The sequence below is a fragment of the Castor canadensis genome, chromosome 8 (genome assembly GCF_047511655.1).
Source record: "Castor canadensis chromosome 8, mCasCan1.hap1v2, whole genome shotgun sequence".
Classification (NCBI taxonomy): domain Eukaryota; kingdom Metazoa; phylum Chordata; class Mammalia; order Rodentia; family Castoridae; genus Castor; species Castor canadensis.
In genome coordinates, this window is record NC_133393.1 from 1,377,069 (window position 1) to 1,393,184 (window position 16,116).

At 37.9% G+C, this 16,116-nt stretch overlaps 1 protein-coding gene across 7 annotated transcripts in view; it reads left to right on the forward strand.

The window, feature by feature from the left end:
- Positions 1–16,116, forward strand: part of Khdrbs2 (KH RNA binding domain containing, signal transduction associated 2) — a 497,340-nt gene that overhangs the window by 446,815 nt on the left and 34,409 nt on the right. For 4 of the 7 annotated variants that reach the window (XR_012450575.1, XR_012450574.1, XR_012450577.1 and 1 more), the window contains exons 9-10: positions 5,733–5,905; positions 7,829–7,889. Coding sequence is in view for 1 of the 7 variants with exons in the window: in XM_074081820.1 (XP_073937921.1) it covers positions 5,733–5,830 (98 nt within the window). In the remaining 6 variants the exon portion in view is untranslated. Of the gene's footprint in view, positions 1–5,732; positions 6,825–7,828; positions 7,890–13,315; positions 13,362–16,116 lie in introns of those variants that run through there. The other 3 variants (XR_012450579.1, XR_012450578.1, XM_074081820.1) reach the window with 2 other exon arrangements.

Sequence of the window (16,116 nt, forward strand, 5' to 3'; positions counted from 1 at the left end):
GTGTTGCTGATGATGGCTATTCTAACAGGGGTGAGGTGGAATCTTAGTGTGGTTTTAATTTGCATTTCCTTTATTGCTAGAGACGTTGAGCATTTTTTCATGTGTTTTCTGGCCTTTTGAATTTCTTCTTTTGAGAAAGTTCTGTTTAGTTCACATGCCCATTTCTTTATTGGTTCATTAGTTTTGGGAGAATTTAGTTTTTTAAGTTCCCTGTATATTCTGGTTATCAGTCCTTTGTCTGATGTATAATTGGCAAATATTTTCTCCCACTCTGTGGTTGTTCTCTTCAGTTTAGAGACCATTTCTTTTGATGAACAGAAGCTTTTTAGCTTTATGAGGTCCCATTTATCTATGCTATCTCTTAGTTGCTGTGCTGCTGGGGTTTCATTGAGAAAGTTCTTACCTATACCTACTAATTCCAGAGTATTTCCTACTCTTTCTTGTATCAACTTAAGAGTTTGTGGTCTGATATTAAGATCCTTGATCCATTTTGAGTTAATCTTGGTATAGGGTGATATACATGGATCTAGTTTCAGTTTTTTGCAGACTGCTAACCAGTTTTCCCAGCAGTTTTTGTTGAAGAGGCTGCTATTTCTCCATCGTATATTTTTAGCTCCTTTGTCAAAGATAAGTTGCTCATAGTTGTGTGGCTTCATATCTGGGTCCTCTATTCTGTTCCACTGGTCTTCATGTCTGTTTTTGTGCCAGTACCATGCTGTTTTTATTGTTATTGCTTTGTAATATAGTTTGAAGTCAGGTATTGTGATACCTCCTGCATTGTTCTTTTGACTGAGTATTGCCTTGGCTATTCGTGGCCTCTTGTGTTTCCATATAAATTTCACAGTAGATTTTTCAATCTCTTTAATGAATGTCATTGGAATTTTGATGGGAATTGCATTAAACATGTAGATTACTTTGGGGAGTATTGACATTTTTACTATGTTGATTCTACCAATCCATGAGCATGGGAGATCTCTCCACTTTCTATAGTCTTCCTCAATCTCTTTCTTCAGAAGTGTATAGTTTTCCTTGTAGAGGTCTTTCACATCTTTTGTTAGGTTTACACCTAGGTATTTGATTTTTTTTGAGGCTATTGTAAATGGAATTGTTTTCATACATTCTTTTTCCGTTTGCTCATTGTTAGTGTATAGAAATGCTAATGATTTTTCTATGTTGATTTTATATCCTGCTACTTTGCTATAGCTATTGATGATGTCTAGAAGCTTCTGAGTAGAGTTTTTTGGGTCTTTAAGGTATAGGATCATGTCGTCTGCAAATAGGGATATTTTGACAGTTTCTTTACCTATTTGTATTCCTTTTATTCCTTCTTCTTGCCTAATTGCTCTGGCTAGGAATTCCAGTACTATGTTGAATAGGAGTGGAGATAGTGGGCATCCTTGTCTGGTTCCTGATTTTAGAGGGAATGGTTTTAATTTTTCTCCGTTAAGTATAATGCTGGCTGTAGGTTTGTCATATATAGCTTTTATAATGTTGAGGAACTTTCCTTCTATTCCTAGTTTTCTTAGAGCTTTTATCATGAAATGATGTTGGATCTTATCAAAGGCTTTTTCTGCATCTATTGAGATGATCAAGTGGTTTTTGTCTTTGCTTCTGTTAATGTGGTTTATTACGTTTATTGATTTTCGTATGTTGAACCACCCCTGCATCCCTGGGATGAAGCCTACCTGGTCGTGGTGGATAATCTTTTTGATGTGTTGCTGAATTCGGTTTGCCATTATTTTGTTGAGGATTTTTGCATCAATGTTCATTAAGGAGATTGGCCTATAGTTCTCCTTTTTGGAGGTGTCTTTGCCTGGTTTTGGGATAAGTGTAATAGTGGCTTCATAAAATGTGTTTGGCAGTTTTCCTTCCCTTTCTATTTCATGGAACAGTTTAAGGAGGGTTGGTATCAGTTCTTCTTTAAAGGTCTGATAGAATTCAGCAGAGAATCCATCAGGTCCTGGACTTTTCTTTTTGGGGAGACTCTTGATTGCTGCTTCAATTTCATTTTGTGTTATAGGTCTATTCAGGTGATTAATTTCCTCTTGGTTCAGTTTTGGATGATCATATGTATCTAGAAATCTGTCCATTTCTTTTAGATTTTCAAATTTATTTGAATATAGGTTCTCAAAGTAGTCTCTGATGATTTCCTGGATTTCCATGGTGTTTGTTGTTATCTCCCCTTTTGCATTCCTGATTCTACTAATTTGGGTTTTTTCTCTCCTCATTTTAGTCAGGTTTGCCAGGGGTCTATCGATCTTGTTTATTTTTTCAAAGAACCAACTTTTTGTTTCATTAATTCTTTGTATGGTTTTTTTGGTATGAAGGACCTTGTTATGATTTCTCTCTCTCTCTCTCGCACTCTGTTTCTCTCTATATCTTTCGCTCTCTTTCTCTCTCTCTCTCTCTCTCTCAAACTTCTCCATGCTAAGCATTGCATGATTGACTCAAGTTAGAATTCTTTTGGCAATATATCAAGACTCACTTCTAGCTCTGATACTTGCATTAGGAAACTGGGAGCCTAACCACCTCTGGTGTGTGGTGGGGATTGGCTGAGCAGATAGAGTTCAATGACACCTTGCATGGTGACACTGGAGAACAGCTATCAAGCTGGGATTCTTCAAGCCCAATGTAAATGACATGGCTTTGCTGAGAGAAACCCGCTTGCACAGTGTAGCATTCTAATACTAGGAACAGTAGGGTAAAGAAAATTTGACCCCAAAAGAAATAATACTTCTTCTGATCTCCATCCACAGTTATTACTGCGAATAGATAATGAAGAAGACCAAGATCCAAATTAAGAGAAATAAATCCTTGATTTCCTCTGCTAATAGTGAGGAATCTTGGAAAGTCTAAAACTCCTCTTTGGCTTTGTAGGAATTCATTTTAGCTGCTTATATTCCTTCCTGGTTACAGTTATTGTAAACTATTTCGCATTTTCTTAGCCTTGAGCAAGGAGGAAAAAGCAGGGTAATAATTTGCATGCAAACAGAGAAGAACAAAATTGCGATTTTTTTGTGCAGTGAACTGTAATATTTTTGAACTTTCTGTAGTGAGATTCCACTGTGGTTATTTCATTGAGGTAAGCACTCAACTACTTTGAGTACTTAGCTGGTCAACCCTTCTAAGTGAGAAGTCTGACTTTAACCCTATTGCAAAAGCAAAGAACTTCTAAGTACAGAGCTTGTAAAGTTAGTGCCAACGGTTACTGTTTTATTTTCTTTTGGGGAGGAGAGGGGTTGTTGTTGAAGAAAAGCTCTTTCTGCCCCATAATGCCCACATCCATTCGTTCTTCCTTTCATTCATGTTTCATTGCATTAAACCCTCACCACACATGGCATTTTTCCAGGCACAAGGATACAACAGTGAACAGTGACAGTTCTTATTCTAATGTTGCCCAGCAGTTCAGAAATGAAGGGTTTTACTTCATCTGAGCTTAGATAAAGTAGCAAACTCAGGACACTGAGTTGTTAAATGGATAGGTCCTCTGTGGCAAGTCCCTGGGGTGGCACCAGCTTAAAATTCCAAAAAAATTCCACAGGGCTGGATGTGGATTTCTGTCACTCTGCTCGTGGGTGTCCAGCTACTTTGAAGAAATATTTAACCAGGAGCATTCAGAATCTGTTTCTGAGGAAAACTTGAAACCTATCCTACCAACTCCTAAATCCTATAGAATTCAACCCAAGGATCTCTGACACTTAACGACAATTGGAAGAGTGGTAAAAAATAATAATAATCATAAAAAAGCAGGGTTGATTGCAGCTCCAGATGACAGAACAGTGACAATCTCACAGACAAGGAGCAAATCTTCATTTTATAGCCAGCAAAAAGGTGCCTTCAACATTCCAGCATCTGTTTTCTGTTCTAGTTCATAAAAGACAGTTTATCTAATCCCAGTGAAGTAAATACACAGAATTCTTCTCCAAAATATATATGTTGAGCAATTTGGCAGCTTGGGAGTAGATTTTTGTACTCAAGAGAGCACATCTAAAGATCAATGTAGACATTCTTCTTCCAAAAAGACACCATGGTGCTTGTCGACCTCTCTACAAAATCCCAGACTAAATGTTTCATGCAATAAAATCTCTGCTGCAATGACTCATTTCTGCTTCCATATCACAAAAGCACCTATAGACAACATGTAACACAATATGTGCTCCAGCTATTTACAGATTAACTGTAAATTACATTTTTTACAGAATGAGACAGCTGACCAAGTTTGGCTCAAAGGCCATGTTTGCCAACCCCTGGGGATCTAGGTAAACCTGTATGCCAAGCCATGGTGATATCTCTAATATTTATTTGGCTTCTCTCTTCAATTTTGCATTCTGTTACCTGCTGAAATAAACATGAGCCTGTATCCTAAATGGTGAAAAAGATAATTCTGTGTTTATCATTCAGTATCCTTTGATGATCCATATCCTCAGGCACCAATATTTATCCATCCAAGTGCAATGATTTTTGTCCAATATTATAAACCTTTGATTCTTTTCCTAATGCAAATATTATTTCCCTTTACCTTCTTGTGAGTGACCTTTATATTTTTCTTATCCTTGCTTAGTAATCTTGTTAAACTAACTCTTAGAGCACTTGAGCTATCCAGACGCAAATGCCCTGCCCCAGGTACCTCAGTCTTCAGGGATTTCTCAGTTGATATTCCCATGATTGCTGCATTTATAACATCTGTCAAGGTCAGCGTGTTTCTGTCTGTCTAACAATATTCCCAGTGTCCATGCCTCCTTCCACCACACACCCATACATAACTGAATTCTACTTGAATAATCTGCTTTCTGGATATTTGTCACATAATCTCTATCATAAATTCTTTTCTAAGAGGGCTAGATTCCTTTTCTGGGAGCACAGAATTTACTATAACTATTGTAGTATTCAAAGACTTGATTGTTTCTTATTTTGTTTTGTTCATTTGTTTGTCTTTCACTTTGTTTGGTTTGGGGCTAGGCTCCCTAACATTGGTGTTAATGGAAACCTGTTTAATAGACAAATGAGGAGTCTTTCTTGTGTATGAAATACCTTTTTATTTTCTTAGTTGTTTATTGGAAAAATTGATGTGAGAAACTTTTTTCTTATTTTGCTTCTTAAAATTTTCTCTTCTCTGCATCTTGCTTACCTTTTCTCTGTTTATTGTAGTTTGGCACAATGGATCTTAACTCTAGATAATATGAGAATCTGTAGGGACTGTGTGAAAAACACCAAACCATAAATCCTACCCTTCAAGTTTTTCAGTCAGTTGATTTTTGTAACAGAGAATAGACGTTAGTTGTATTTGGGTTTGCTTCCTTCTGTAGAGTCTGACATGGTGGTAAGTTAGTCGAAAGCTAAGAGCCTCTGGTTTACTACATCCAATTCTTTTCAGACGTCTGCATCAACAGATTAACTTAGAATGGATTGCACTAATACTCCTCTTTCTATTTTGTGTCATTCAAATATAACACCTAACAACTGTCCTAGGACTTTACCTGTCTCTTCTCTGAAAAGTACCATCAAGGTTTAATTCAAATTCACACACACGTACGCAAACATACACACACACACACACACACACACACACACATGCACTTTCTGGATTACACCACGTGGAAACAGTAATTAGGCTTTAGTGTTCAGTGTTGGGATCTTTTATTCACTTTATCTTGGCTGACTGTTGTATCTTAAATAATTTTTTTAATGACTATGAAGTCATGTGTATATTACTGTCTTTCTCTTGTTCACAGCACCAGAAGAATGGGCCACTACCCGCTCCAGCTTGAAGGCACCGCTGTCAAGGTCAAGCAGAGGGGGATACAGGGAACACCCCTACGGTAGATATTGAAGGTCCTTCTCACCTGTGACCTCACTCAAAGACAATTCATAGCCTGTGGGCTCCACATAAACAGCAGCAAGACAAGTAATAGTCCTTTTTTGTTTGTTTTTTCTGTTCTGGGGTTAACTGCTCATGATTACTCCTATATATTTCTTGTATTTCCCTCTATACTGTTGGCGTGACAGGGACAGTACTGTTATTTTACAAAACAGATTGACAGAGAAATTGGCAAGTGTAGTCTATAAACCATTCAGTAGGATGATTCTCTCTTGGTTGTTTTTCCTTGTTGTGTGTAATCTTTTCTTTTCTTTTTCTTTTTCTTTTTTTAAAAGAAAGAGCATGAATCTGTTAACAGATTTTGAGTCTCAACCAACTAGCAGAAACTTTGTTTAGGGTTGCTAAAAGACTGTAATATGATTTTTGAACTAGCTGATAATAGAGTTGTAGATAAGATGTTTAATCTGTCTTTTAATATCTGTCAGTTAGACGAAGATGTTCAATATTAAGTTTGTAAATTTAATTTTAAATGCTGTTTTAATGGGGTTGAAAACAAGCAGCTACTGTATGTATGTAGCTAACTGAATTTGTTCAGTGTTTTAACCTGTATTTGTTAAAAAAGAAAAAAAAACACACATAAAGTTCCATGTGTGCTTCTCTAAATAGGAAAACACCATTTGTCAAATATGTTTGCCATAATTTGTCAATAAAGCTGAAAACTTTTGTAAAAACTAAATTTGGAATTACTTGTTTTCTAGATCTAAATGCCTGCTTTATTTCTTCTTCAAGACATGCTTAAAATGTTTACGATTTAAAAATTACAAAAATGAACCCAAGCCTGTTTTAAGATATTTGTGTAATACTTAAAAATGTATTAATAACTTTTGGTTGTTAAATAATTTAAAAGTTAAAAACTAAACTGTTACATGAGTCATGGTTAGTAAACACTAATGTATAACATGTTAATGGGAAAGATGGGTTTAAAATAATAAATGATTTTAAACCATCCTCTAAGCTTCATCTTGCTAAACACAAATTCTGATTGACTTGTTTGCATTAGCCTGTCTCTCCTGAGAAAGAGTAATGGAGTGTAAAGAGGTAAGACTGCCACTTAGCACCGTCTAAATGCTGAGCTCTTCCACCTTTGAGTTCCCCCACAGTAAATGTCCCATCTAACACATGAGCATCTCGCAGATTCGATCGCTTTCACTCGAAGGAGTGCGTGGACTTCATTTGCATAGTTGATAACAATTTGTTTTGACAAACAAATCACCAGTGTCACTGGCCAGTTGTTGCTACTCAACCTCAAAAACTTTATTTGTAATTTTCAGTGCTAAATATCACCGCCCTTGAAGGCAGTTTAGAGGGCTGATATTTCCTTTGAGACTATCAGACTTGATGGCTGATGATTATTAAGGAAATATGTCGCAGGACTCAAAGGATGACTAAACGTTAAACAGGTAACACTAATAGCAACTCTGTAATTTTGCCTATGCTGCAGTAATGTTAAATATTCAGTTATTAAGTTCCTGATAGTTAAAAAGTAAACCTACAAAACATAACAAATAGGTCTATAGGTATTAAAACAACTAATTAATATTAACTAGAAGCACCAAAATTATTTCACAATATCTAACCCTCAAGGTAATAAACAGAACTAAAATTAACAATAATAGTAATGCAGTTCTTGCTAACATCAAACATAAGCTAAATTTTGATGGAAAAGAAATGAGAGTGAAAGACTTGATGGTAGGGATGAATGGCAAAACTGTCCATCTTCTAAATATAGTGTTTTTGTTTATGGTGGCTTTTTGTCAATGTGATTGGTTTACTTTTTTGCTGCTGACTAGTTTAGGCCTAGTGCTGTTGAGTTTTTGCAACTGGAGTTGCATGCAAATAGTTTTATGAAGTGTGTGTTTGTCCTCAATTGAAATTGTATATATTTGCCTGACACAAAATGCCATTCAATTATATTTAATTTCCTCTGTCTATTCTTTCTCACTATTTCAGGTACCCACAGGCAAAGAACACATAATTGCATAGCAGGTGTGATGGACTAAGCACAATGAAGGTAAGCTTTTTTTTTTTTTTGTCTTTTTTACTAACATGAAAAGTTGATCAGCATGAAGTTTTAGCAGTGAGCTAAAGCGCTAAATGCTGCTTGTTGAAATGCTGAAAAAAGCTTAGATTGTCATTAAGAACTGAGCTATTTTGAAAGTAGGCTCTGATTTGGGGTTTACCTGCTAGGACTTTCTGAGTTTATTCAAGACCTTGTTAGATGAATTGAGAACAAGTGGCCAGTTCTCAGCCTTTTCTTTGCTATGAACAATACCCATATTCTATCCTCCTTAATCATACAAAAGGGCTTAAAACGTACTCTGGGACACAGTAGAAGAAAATGAGAATCCCTGGCATAGGAGAAGGGGAAAAGAAAGTATTTCCCCATGACCAAACCCACGTCTACACCCTGCCAGTGAGACTGAATAAAATTACTAAACGTCATGATTATGTTCCAGTGTGTTCCACTGGATTGACCTCCTGTTCTATTTCACTTAGCAGATATCCCCAGTGCCAAGCAGCCCTGGGACATCGAAACTTGATTTCTGCATACAGGGGCTGAAAACATTAGCCAGCTGAAAACCGTGCAAGGAGAGTGAGGTGCACGTGTCAATCTAGCACTACGAGAATGGAAGGACCAAGTGCAAGGCTGGAAACAGCCTTCTGCGTCTGGTCCTCATTTTACTATATAAATCTCCATAATTCAGCTTAGTCTTAAAGATGTGCTATAGGAGAGGTCGGAGAGAGTCTGGGAGTCACTCCTAGTAACTGTGGAAGGGACAGGGGCTGTGGGGCCCATAGTGGTGGCAGGGATAAAAAGCAGTTCACAGCTCACTCAGAGGGAAGGAAGAAGTGGCTCTTAGGGAAGTTGGACAGGGTGGTGGAAAAGTCGCAGAAGCATTTGGGAGGAAAGGAGAAGGCCAATGAGCCCAGATTCATGAAGGTACACAGAATGCAAAGCCAGGAGACAGTTTGCAAGTCAGGCCCCGATTGTCACTAAGTGCTGAGTTGAATTGTTCAGATTTTATAAGAAAAATAAGAGAAAGCTACCATAGAATTGAAGTAAAGAATGAAAGCGATTCAGAAGAAAACTACCCCAAGAAAACAAGGTAAACCTCATGGTTAGTCAATTAACTATTAACCACCTCTTCATCTGAGACAGCTTTTCAACATTCAGATTGTTAAATTAGGGGGAGAAATGACCCAAGCCTTGCATGCACATATGAATAATAAAACAATTAAAAAAATTAACTGCCTAAATGGTATTTGTGCTTAAGTCACAGGCCCTTTACTTATAAAACAAAGATAAAAAATTATAGATAGAGAAAAATGTTGAAATTGTATCATTAACTTTGTAAGTCTGATTTGACCATTTTAAATGTGTGGATTTTATAAAGCAACTCTAGTTCAGATATCCTATTTATTATCCATCTATTCTTTTCAACACAAGGCTTGATTCCTGAAAACAATGAAAGAAAACCCACTCTTAGTCTTTTACTATTTTGATATATTAATCGATATGGGGTTTTGTTCATTATAATTGTCTGTGGTTGCTGTGGTCTTACAAGGCCATGGCTCTCACTTATTCTATGAAAGAGTCAGATAGGTGTCACAAGTGCAGGCTGCAGAGGCAGCAGGGGACACAGAGCCCCCATGCCACCCAGAGGCAGAGGCTGAGAAAGTCTTCCCCAGACTGGGGACAGTAGAGCAAGAGCCATGTACACAGTCCTCTGCAGGGAAGCGGGGATAGACCACCAGTGACAAGGATGCAGATGTATCAGTGGACCCGGAAATGTGGCAAACAGGGAAGACCACCTGCTCCCTGCCAGAAATTAAATTTAACTCAGGGAAAGGGTGGAGGTGAGGGAGAATAAATCCCTTTGTTGAAAGAAGAACTCCCAGCCTAAATTAATCTTAATTACTGAGACTTTTACCACCTGGCAGAGTGGGGACTTGAGTTTGAAATCAAATTGAGGTATAGAAAAAAATATTTTTATATGTACATGTATATGCATATATGTGTATGTGTACATATATGTAGCAAAGTCATTTACTGCATAGCTTGCTGCTCTTAAAAGAATCAGAAACAAATACTGTGAGTTTCTCTGGCAACAGGGAGTGAAAAGTGCCCTAAATCAGAATGAAAACTACGCAGCAAGAGGTGGTAACAGAAGCACCTGAGCACAATCAGAAATGCCTTCTCTTCATGGTGTAAGAAAACTCTGTGGGCTTCTGTTTGGATACCTTTGTGACACGACGCCAGTGGTGTGCTCTATCTAAACACAAGCTCAAGTTTCTATAACATGTCAGTACACTCCTTCAGGCAATGCTGTAACCCTGGGTCCACTGATGATCCTATAACTACTGGGAACTCACTAAAACACCACAGCTTGGGTACCAACAAAGTATTTTTAGTACCCATAATAGTAATAAGTTAGAAAGTTTTCATGTGTGCTAATATTTATCCAACAAAAAGTTTTACTACACTTAAATGTGATTAAATCAGAATTAATTTGATGCCATTTAAGATCCTACGCACTGCTTCTAGGTCTTACTTGTAATCTTTGGATAATTTTCCCTTTCGGTTTATTAATGGAATCAAGACCACTTAGCTTAATAACAATTCAAGTACTAACAGTTTTTAAATGAAGCTGGCACAAAGTGACTTATAAAAGGTTCTCAGAAATTTTGTGAAAGGAAAGGATTTTTAAACTTCTGTCGAAATATTACTATTGTTACTTTGAACTTAAAATACATGCAGGTTGGTATTCTGAAAATCCCACAGGTCCTTTAAAAATGTAACCTTTGGGCTGGAGGCGTGGCTCAAGTGTTAGACCACCTGCCCAGAAGTGTGAACCCGTGTTCAAACCCGACACCACACACACACGCACGCACATACAACCTTTTATCTATAGCATTCTCTCTGTCCTTCTCTCTGGGTTCCTGTAACATAGAACTTCCCATAGTTTTGTTTTATTTTTAAAGAATCATGACCAGAAACCTGAGTTGGCTGAATATTGTGTTTTAAGTTTCAGTAGGAAAGGACCTGTTGCCAAAAATGTGTTCATTTTCCTGTCTTGCAAGTTCCACCAGAAGGTTGAATTTTTATTGCAAAAACATTGCAATAAATTATTGGAGATGTATAATTGTGCTTTATAGAACTGATTGCATTATTGATGCTTGGTATGAAGGCATTGCATTAATTATGACAGCAATAATAATAGTAGAGCCTTCCAGTTTTTGAGCATACATGCCAGGCAAGGCACTTGAATATTCACATAAAAACTTATATGAAACACCTGAACTTCTTATAAGCACACAGAGGAAATGCAATTATCCCCATTGTACATGGGAGGAAACAATGTAACACTGCGATATGCAGCAAAACTGACATTTAAAAGGAAACTTGGTAACCCACACATCTTCCAAAATTCTGTGGAGATTCCCAACACTGAGTAAACTTGACCTAAATGATGGAAATCCCGGGAAACCTTAACATAATTTCTATTCTGTAGCAATACAATGAATATTCACTTAAGCCTTATGATACATTTTTATCTTGAAGTGAATCTTTACTTTGATCTTTCCTCAAAAGTATTATTCCAAAATTACAGATTCTGTCATAGAAAAAATGTACATGAAAATAACCCACATTTGTGACAAAGCGTGACTATGGTCTTCGGTAGAACCAAGGAATTCATTTATAATCTAAATTCCATCTTGACATTTAAAAACACTCACATGATTAAATAAGCATGAAAGCAATTTCAGGCTTCTATTCTTCAATCAGCAGATCAGAACTCTGCCTTAAAGGATAAGGTCAATTTCAAAACAGAAATATCCTTGTGTAAGCCATATGGTCATGTATTAAGAACACAAGTGAAAGCACCAGGTAACGTTAATTTTTTTAAAAGCATTTCCTGTTGTAATGCAATGTGAAACACTGTCTGGACATTCTGGTTTCCCATTAAATATGAAAACAAAATAGCTTTTCTTGTGGACTGACAGGTACCAGTCTTCCATATCCACCACGAACACGAAGATCCCAGTCTTTTAGACAGAATTATTAATTGGTACTTGAAAGATTATTTACAGAGAGGGAGAAAAGGTCACTCTACTTAATATACTGGTGACATCTCTGTTTCTTACACTTTATTGAGAGAGGAATTGAGAAAAAGAAGGAGTTATCTGACTCATACACCACTGGATGTTACACTCACATACACACAGACATGGAGAATGAACCATCCAGAAACTGGTTACTGAGAACTGATATTGTCTGACTTTCTGATCCACTACGTTTCCTGTTTCATAATGGAGTATAATTAGGTTTTTTTTTTCCAAGAGAAATTTAGAGACACAGTTTCCTGTCACCTCAGTGCCTTGCAGGATGACTTCTGTTAGTAGGAAAATGTCCAGTCTCCTCTGTCATTGTCACTCTCACACAGGTTCACCATATTTCCTATCTGCTAACCCCACAGTCTGCCTCTTTTGACATGAGGGTATTCGTCCAGGTCTGACACCATCGTGTCCTGCCTTCCCCAGCACCTTACATCGTCTCCCCAGAGGCACTTGGGGAGGTAAGAAAGAGCACAAGAGAAAACTTAGGATCTCAACTTGGGAAAATATCTACTCAGATGTTTTTCCTTGATTTTTTAATTTAAATTTATTGTTAACTGCTATTTAAATACAATCGTCTTACATATCAGTAAATCTTATGTAATGTTTTGATATGTGTACACACTTCGTCACGTTTACGTCAGCTTAGACACATCTATCTCCTCAAGCATTTATCGTTTCTTTTACGGTGAAAATATTCAAATTACTTATTCGTGCTTTTGGAAATGCATAATGTAATACACTATTGTCTTCTGTCACCACCCTCCTCTTATCCTACTATAGCTTAGTACCCATGCATGGACTTTTCCCAGTTTTCCCTGCCCCACTCTCCCCGACCTGTTCTTCCCCATTCTACATCCACTTTTCAGACTTCACCTGAGGACACATGCAGTTCTTGTCCTTCTGTGCCAGTCTGACTCCACTAGACTCAATCTGTGACTCTATCCCTGCTTTTGCAAGTGACAGGCTTTGTTCTTTCGTGTGTCTGAAGAGCATTCCATGGTGGGCACACCTCACCCTCGCTTGACACATTCTCCCGTGGATGGGCATTGGTGGTGTCCATGTTTGACTGCTGTGAATAGTGCTGCAGTGAACATGGCAGTGTGGATGTCTCTTCATCACGCTGGCTTCATTTCTGGTGCATATTCAGTCGTGGGATTTCTGTGCCATCCAGCACTTTTAGTTTTCTGAGGACCTTCCACTCTATTTCCCATAACGGCTGCATAATGCAAACTCCCTTGGATGGTGTGCAAGGATCCCTTCCTCACTGCCTCTCCAGCACTTCTTACCTTCTGTCTTCTGATAATGTCCCTCTTGCAGGAATGAGATGTACCTCACTGTGCTTCTGACCTACATTTTCCTGATGGTAAGTGATGCTTTCACATACCTCTTGGCCATTTAGGCAATAATTTTAAAAATATTATCACATTTCTCTGAGAAACTTCTCTGAAATATTTTTAGCATTTGTAACCTCTAAGAGAGGATAGATTAGTTTAACTTACTAAAATTCTTAAATATTTATTAAAGACTTTTTATTTCTATGAGAAAATCATTCTGGCACACGATTGTCATAGAATGCAGCAGAATTGACAGTGAAGAGCTCTAGGTTTTTCATCATCTTCTTTTTTTTATGAAATACAAAAGTATTCCATAACAAGATAAAAATAGACTGCATAATGTAAAAGCAAAAAAGTGTGGAATTCCACTTCTTACATAATTTTGTTAATACATTGATTCACAGCCCTTCTGAGTTCCCTCATCTCCTTTCCTTCATTCCTGCTTTCACCCCTCGTGTGTTGGATACTTGGTTTTAAATGGAGGGCTGGTTAGAAATGCATGCAATTGGCTTGTGTTTTGTTTTGTTTTTTTAAAGACTAGTTCTCATATAACCCAGTCTGGCCTCAAATTCACAACCCTCCTGCCTCAGCCTCCCAAATTCTGGGATTACAGGTGTTGCCACCAAGTCCAGCTTAAGCATGCAATTTTAATTTTTGAAAGTAAGCAGATTTTTGCTTCTGTAGGAAAAAATAAGCCAATGGCCATTTCCATAAGGGTGACTTGTGTGTGGAGGATTGAGCAGCTTTCATAGGCTGTGGAGCTAACCCAGGGAGCTTGCTCCTGAGTGGTTTCCCCATGGGTGAAATGGTGATAAAACAACACCTGCTTGTAGGATGAGGAGGTAAAGGGGAGGCATGTAGCTGTGAGTACTTTCCCCAACTTAAGCAGTTTGCCTTGTCTAAAATTTTTAACTTTAAGATATCTTCATACTTTGTGTCAAATGTGTAAATAAAGTTTAGTCCATAAAATGTGAATATCCAAATCAATCTGCAGCTCTCAACATTTAAGATATTCTGAATATCCAGTTAGCACCTGCTTTAGAGCACAGTTGCAAAAAATTCATTATATTTGTAAGCAGCATAAGTTGTCTTCATAGCAAGTATTCTAAGACATACCCAAGAAATTTATTAAAATACTGTATATACTGCTTACTTTTAAATAGAGCTAGACATTAAACTAAACATTAAAGTGAGTCAAGCCTGGTGCCTGTGGCTCACACCTGTAATCATAGCTAGTTGGGAGCCTGAGAGCAGGAGGACCTCCATTTCAGGCCAGTCTGGGCAAATAGTTCATGGAGACCCCATCTCCAAAATAACCAGATCAAAATGGACAGGAAGTGTGGCTCAAGGGGTAGAGCGCCTGCTTTGCAAGCATGAAGCCTCAAGTTCAAGCCCCAGTCCCACGAAAATAAATAAAATAAAATTACATTACATTAAAAAGTGAGACTGACAGTAATTTGGTACAATTGTTATAACAATGTATGAAACAGTCATTTGCAAGAATGGAGCACATAATACATGTCACTGTGTGAAGTGCTTTCAGAAAAGGACGTCAATGGTTTTCTCAACAACCCTATCATGATGCAGCCGACACCAGCTCACGATTCTGGATCTTGCACAAGAACCCTAAATTTCAGGTATTCTCATGCCTGGCTCTATTTATTTGTGCACCTAGCCTTAAAATAGATGAGAGCTGAACATTGAATTCAGTGTTGAGAGAGGTCAAGGCATCCTAAATAATCAAATAACATACAGTTTCAATAAAAATTAAAATAAACTAGGAATTTATGTTGCTAGGACAACAGCCGTGAAAGAGAGCTCTGTAGAGATTCCTCCCATCTGTATGGCTGCAGATACAAGGTGACCTTGCCCATCTATTTCTGCCTGTCCTGCCAGATGAGGCACACCTTGACACGTGTGTCACTTTGTATTATTCTGCCTGCTAACATCCAAAATGCAGGTGAGCCTGAGAGCAAGGAGCACTGAGACCTGAGCAGGAGGGTGGCACCGCGGCAAGGCTGGCTCAGTCCTCCATGTGCCAAGTGGCCTGACGTCTTCTATAATATCTCACCAACTGCCATTGTGCATGATTGTCATTCAAAGTGAAACTTCAGAAATGAAACATACGCCTTCCCTTTACGATGAATTCGATTCCTGACCACTGAGTCCATCTTGAACTTCTGTTGTCTATCTCAGAATGGGAAAACAAATTTCTTTTTGAGATGGGGGCTGGCCATGTTGCTTGCCTTGGAACTCTGGAGTTAAGTGATTCTCCTGCCTCAGCCTCCTAGTTAGCTGGTGCTACAGGTGTGTGACACCATGCCCAAACTCAACGCAGAAGGATTGTTCTCTTTGACAAATGCACTTCCCTTTAGACATATCCTTTCTAGTTTGGAAATTTTCTGTGTCCAATGTTGAATAAAAAGCAAAAATTTTGACTCATTCTCTTGCAGTGTGTGATAATTCAAATTTGTGTTTTCAAAAAAATACAGATACATCAAAATACCTTTGACTTGCTCAGATACATTAAAAACAGGAGTAGTAAATCTACAGGTGCTAAGAATATGCCACCTCAGTCACATTGATGTTGGAGAGATACTGTCCATCAACTTTTTAATTTGATTTTAATTCTGGGGCAGTCCTGGGGTTTGAACTCAGGGCCTCACACTTTCTAGGCAGGCACTGTACCACTTGGTCCATACCCCAGCCCGTTTTGATTTAGTTATTTTTCAGATGAAAGCTTGAGTTTTTGCCCAGCACAGTTTTGGACTGCAATTCTCCTAC